The sequence below is a fragment of the Mobula birostris genome, chromosome 9 (genome assembly GCF_030028105.1).
Source record: "Mobula birostris isolate sMobBir1 chromosome 9, sMobBir1.hap1, whole genome shotgun sequence".
Taxonomy (NCBI): Eukaryota; Metazoa; Chordata; class Chondrichthyes; order Myliobatiformes; family Myliobatidae; genus Mobula; species Mobula birostris.
The window spans coordinates 140,746,688-140,753,040 of NC_092378.1; the positions used below are offsets into that span (position 1 = coordinate 140,746,688).

Below are 6,353 nucleotides of genomic sequence, written 5' to 3' on the forward strand. Positions count from 1 at the left end.
AAACTGCTAGAATGCCCAAGTTGGTGCGATCTTTCATTAATTCTATTATGGCTATTATTCTATTATGGATATATTGAATATGCCTACAAGAAAATTAATCTTAGGGCTGGAAATGGTAACATACATATACTTTGATAATAAATTTACTTTAAACTTTGAATTTTTGCAGGCCTGCAAGTAACTGGCATGAGGAAATAGAATACAGAACCCATCAGAGATTGAAGATTAAAGATTAGCTTTAATTGTCAAGTGTACATCAAAGCATACTGTGAAATGTGTCATTTACATCAATGACCAACGCAGTGGGAGGAATGTGCTAGGACAGCCTGCACGTGCCAACATGCTTCCTGCGCCAACGTTGCATGCCCACAATTCACTAACCCTAATCCATACGGCTTCTGGAATGTAGGAGGGAACCAGAGCACCCACTCGGTCACAAAGGGAATGTACAAACCCCTTTAAGCAGCAGCACAATTGAACCTGGGTTGCTGGCGCTGTAAATCATTACTCCTGTCGCTATGCTGCCATGTTGGCCAAAACTGGTGACAGGGTGGAACATGGTGAACGCAGCAGGCCAGGCAGCATCTCTAGGAAGAGGTACAGTCGATGTTTTGGGCCGAGCCCCTCCATCAGGACTAACTGAAAGAAGAGATAGTAAGAGATTTGAAAGTGGGAGGGGGAGATCCGAAATGATAGGAGAAGACAGGAGGCTTTTGCCAATCAACTGTCCAGCTCTTGGCTCCATCCCTCCCCCTCCTGTCTTCTGCTATCATTTCGGATCTCCCCCTCCCCCTCCCACTTTCAAATCTCTTACTAGCTCTTCTTTCAGTTAGTCCTGACGAAGGGTCTCGGCCCGAAATGTCGACTGTACCTCTTCCTAGAGATGCTGCCTGGCCTGCTGCATTCACCAGCAACTTTTACGTGTGTTGCTTGAAATTCCAGCATCTGCAGATTTCCTCGTGACAGGGTGGAACAGCTTGCAGACCTGGTGCCTCACGGCTCCAGTGACCCGACTTCAATCCTGAGCTTGGTTACTGTGTGTGTGGAGTTTGCAGTATCTCCCCATGATGGTTTTTTTCTCCCCGCTGCTTTGCTTTCCTCCCACGTCCCAACAATATGCGAGCCGGTAGGATAATTGCCTTCCTGTATATTATCCCTAGGTGCAGCTGTTTGGAAGAATCTAACAGGGGAATAAAATGGGATTAGTGTATATGGCTGGTTGATGGTCAGCATGGGCTTGATGGGCCAAATGGTGTGTATTGAGCCATATTATGCTGAAGGATATTGAGCAGCACAGCCCTTCAGCCCACAATATCTGTGCTGTGCATATGCTCCTTAACATTCAATTACTTTCTTAAACATCATAAGGGGGAGGTTTGATATACTGTATGTGTTGGTAAGGAATTAAAAGAATAGGGAGGAGCTGTTAGTGAAGGAAGGGAGGGAAGAAATATTTTGAGTGAGAGGAGGTTCTTGGCCAATGTACCTGTAACTGCCACTGCGGATTTGTCAACTATCACATCTCTGTGCCACAAACTCGTTCTGAAATTGGTTGGTTAATTGTTAGAGTTGAAAAGCCTCAGTATCAAACGAAGACAGTATCACATGAGTTGTTACTACTTTAATTACAAAATCTCAAACAGTAGCAAAAGAAATCACTTGGAGAACAAATAAGCAACAATTAGGTTCTTCATGAAGTAGTGGAGAAGAATTAGAATGATCATTCAGACTTCACTCTAGTAATTCCAACTGAATAGCCTGAGAACAGTTGCGAGTGGGCAGCCCTGTTCCCCACACATAAACCACGATCCTATACAAACACCCAACCATATCAAAACAGTGCCAAGATAAGGCAGAGCTGCTCCAAAACCAGCTCCTTGGTTTCCTTCTCCAGATTTTTTGGAATAAAATATTTAAAAATACAGGCCCTACCATCTCACAATCCTGCACCCACATGACCAATTAAACGAGTAACCTGACTGTCTTTTGAGTGTGGGAGGACACCGGTGCACCCAGAAGAAACACATGCTGGATGAAGGTACAAGCTTCTTACAGAGAGTGGCGGAATTGAACCCGTGTCATTGGTGCTGTAATAGTGTTACGCTGAAGTCCTAGGCTGAATCAAAGGTGGTGATGAATCCGCATGTAGGAGGGAGATTGACAGTCTGGCTGAGTGGTGTCATAACAACAACCTCTTCAACATCTTACTCAGCCAGCAGACAAATGGACAAAACCAGATGTCCATTGGAGGATCAGAGATAGAGAGGATCAGCAACTCCAAATTCCTCAGTGTTAACATTTCAGAGAACCTGTCCAGTGCCCAGCTCGTAAGTGCAATTACAAAGGAAGCATGGTAGCACCTCTACTTCCTTAGGAGTTTGCGAAGATACAGCATGACATCTAAAACTTTCACAAACTTCTATAGATGTGTTGTGGATAGTGCATTGACTGGCTGCATCACAGCCTGGTATGGAAACACCAATACCCTTGAACGGAAAATCCCACAGTAAGTAGTGGACAAGGCCCAATCACCTTGGGTAAGGCCCTCCCCAGCATTGAGCACATCTATACAAAACGTCATTGCAGGAAAGCAGCATCCATCATCATGGACCCCATCATCCAAGATATGCTCTCTTCTCACTGCTGCCACCAGGTAGAAGGCACAGGAGCCTCAGGTCTTACACCAGCAAGTTCAGGAACAGTTATTACCCCTCGGCCTTCAGGCTCTTGAAACAATGGGGATAATTTCACACTATTTCACTTCATCGTTGATTATGGACTCACTTTCAAGGACTCTTCATCTCATATTCTCGATATTTATTGCTTATTTATTTATTATTATTATTATTATTTCTTTCTTTTTGCATTTGCACATTGCGGTCTTTTGCACACTGTTTGAATGCCCAAGTTGGTTTGGTCTTTCATTGATTCTGTGATGGTTACTATTTTATTATGGATTTATTGAGAATGCTCGCAAGAAAATGTATCTCAGGGTTGTATTTCGTGACATATATATACTTTGAACTATGCTACCATGCCCCCCCCCAGTTATTGGACACAATTGTCTTCCAGAAACCTCCACCCTTTCAACAGTTTTTGCAGTACACAGCCAAGTGCCTGTGCCAAGCAGCACTGATGCTGCATGAGGGCCTCATCAATTACAAAGTTAACACAGGTGACGAATATTTATCTCCCTCCTAATTGGATTACAGCTAAACCAAGTTCCTGGCAACACACACAGAATGCTGGAGGAACTCAGTAGGCCAGGCAGCACCTAAGGAAAAGAGCACAGTTGACATTTCAGACCGAGAACCTGCAGCAGGAAACCAAATTTCTGCCTTTTCGCATATCCAGCCCCTACACATCTGCAGCAGCAGGTTATAAAGTAACACGAAAACTCACTACCTGGGCTGAGCTTCCCACAGCACCATAACCGTGTCTCTGCGAATCAGGACAAAAGGCTAAATCTGACATCTTGTGTAGTGAACCTAAGCTTCTACCACCTGCGTTGTTTTTGTGAGAGTTGGCCAATGCACTAACTTAAAACAGAAAAAAAAAAAGCTGTAAAATTTCATTCCTGTTGAAGGGTCTCTGCACAGGACATCGTCTCTTTATTCCTTTCCACGGATGCTGTCTGACCTGCTGGGTTCCTCCAGCATTTTGTGTGTGTTACTCTGGATTTCCAGCATCTGCAGAATCTCTTGTGATAGTGAAATGTTCAGCAAGTCTGCCAATTTCGGTAGGCAGGGAAATGGAGTTAACATTTCGTTTCTGGTGACCTTCCATCAGAGAAAGGAGGGGAGAGCAAGAGAAGGCAGAAAGGAACATCTGTGAGAGGGTGAAGGCAATAAAAATCCATCGACAAAAGGAGTGGGTGAGTAAGGAAAGATTTGACCGTGATAGGGTACAGTGCCAAATAAGCCTATTCAGGGGCAGAGAAGTATGGATGTTCCGCCACAATTTCAATCCATAAGGAACAATATTAGCCTGCAGAATACACACTCAATGGCCACTTTATTAGGTGCACTTATAGATCTACTCATTAATGCAAATATCTAATTAGCCAAACATGTGGCAGTAATTCAATGCAGACACTGTCGAGAGGTACAGTTGTTATTCAGACCAAGCATCAGAATGGGGAAGAAATGTTATCTAAGTGGCTGACTGTTTAATGCCCGATGGGTTAATTTGAGTATCTCAGAAACTGCTGACCTCCTGGGACTTAAGCCTCTAAAGTTTACAAAAAGAAACAAAAAAAATCCAGTGAGTGGCAGTTCTGTGGGTGAAAACACCTTGTTAATGAGAGAGGTCAGAGGAGAATGGCCAGACCGGTTCAAGCTGACTGGAAGGCAACAGTAACTCAGATAATCACAGATTACAGTTGCAGTGTGCAGGAAAGCATCTCTGAATGCACAGCATGTCCAACCTTGAAGTGGATGGACTACGACAGCAGAAAACCATGAATGTACACTCAGTGGCCACTTTTTTAGGTGCAGGAGGTACCTAATAAAGTGGCCACAGTCTAGGTAATGTTGACTTAGGATCCCCATTGAAGCTATCTCCCCTATCACCAACGCCTATGGTATTCAGAAGCACTTAAACCCGAGAAATAAAGACTAACTTGGCTGAATAAACCAGGTCCACAATGTAGACAATAAGGTTAACATAGGTTAAAACAGTCGCTGTGACTTGGTTATCCCACTTGCAGTTGCCTCGTGCACAGGCTTGTGGTCTGTTCGGAGTGCCGTAGCGTTCGCTGAAGCAGAAAACTGGCCAGATGATTGCCACGGTAATGTACATCAGAACGGCCAGGACGTTGTAGACTGTCAAAAAAGTCTCGAAAGGAAATGGTAATGTAGCTGTGAGCTTAGCAATGGTTAAAATTATGATCAGGAAGGTGAGGATAAAACAGATGCAGTATACAGCCATGCACCACTGCCGACCAGAGTTGGCCCCATATGAGCCCTCAACAAGTACGAAGATAATGCAGGCGATGAAAGCTTCCAACACTTTAAGCAGTCCTGGAACAGTCTTTAAAAAGCCACTGACTTCACCAGGCTTTGCTCGCATGAGACTGACTTCAATCGTATAGGCAATAAAGCACAGGCAGGACATGGCGGTGGCTGCTATTTGTTGGTCCTCAGTTGCACGCTTGTTGGAGGAGAGGTAAACAGTGGGGTAAATAATCGAGGCAGTCAGGTTCAAAAGCGTGGCCAGCATCGCAAATGAGGTGGTGAAGTCCTCCCAGGATATCGGAATATTGGTGTGAAGGCCTGTCAGCTCCAACACAACAATGATAAAGGTGACGGCGAATGAAAAGCACCATGCGAACATACACCAACCTCCGTAAGGTCCAGAGTAACGATCCACGTGAGCAATCAGACTGAATGCCGTACATGAAAGGAAGACTTCAAAAAGCCTCACAATCCCCACTGGGGTGATCAACGATCTGAAATTCATTTGCACAGGCATCCTGCGGAATATCTAGGAAACTCTACGCTCGGTATACTTCTCTCTTTGCTGCAATGCACTGAGGTGCGGTTCACTGCTATCCACATAAAACTTAATATGTTACATATTCTCCCACAAACATTCTTCCTGGTGAGTCACGTCCGATGGCCACACCGATAGTTTATTTGCTTCTCTGAGTTGGCTGGGATAACACAGGAGAGCCTACCTTAAAATTAGTTTCCTAGGTACTTTATTTTCTGTTGGGTCTAAGTATTTCTTTATGAGAAGATACACATCCTACCCTTCTAATGGCAAATCATTTTCAGAACGTGCCTGTGCTTTTGGGGTGGATTGAACCCGTCAAGGTTCTTTCTTTCCTGGCTGTAAAGACACAATCTAACTTTAAAGAGAAAGTAGCGGTGCAAAAAATCATGTGTTGATTTCTCTGGGCTGAGTTCTTGTCAACCTTCAGACACGGTCATGAGCAGGAAATTTTACAAGGCACCTTAAACGTTTTGTTTTATTGTAATATGCATACAATGAATACTTAGTGAAAAGAAGGTGCAGGAGACTCAGGATTCACACCACCAGGTTCAGGGACAGTTGTTACCCTTGAAACAAAGGGGATAACTTCACTCAACTTCACTTGTCCAATCACTGAAATTCCCACAACCTTATGGACTCTCAAGAACTCTTCAACTCATGTTCTTGGTATTTATTGCTTATTTATTTAACATTACTATTTCTTTCTTTTTATATTTGCGTTTCATGTACCCCATGACGGGTTAAAGGTCCAGCAGAAATGGAAAACACCTTGGAGTCTGGTATTGCTATTAACTAATGGAATTTATTAGTAACTACACAATACAGTAATATAAATGCAGATAAATCAAACAGATTAG

General features: G+C 43.7%; 1 protein-coding gene across 1 annotated transcript; it reads right to left on the reverse strand.

Moving 5' to 3' along the window:
• Positions 1-894: 894 nt before the first annotated feature.
• On the reverse strand, positions 895-5,535 carry LOC140203137 (myeloid-associated differentiation marker homolog). The gene has a single exon (XM_072268989.1). It carries the CDS (start codon positions 5,470-5,472, stop codon positions 4,597-4,599), a length of 876 nt encoding a protein of 291 aa, XP_072125090.1. The 5' UTR covers positions 5,473-5,535; the 3' UTR covers positions 895-4,596.
• Between the last annotated feature and the right edge of the window lie 818 nt (positions 5,536-6,353).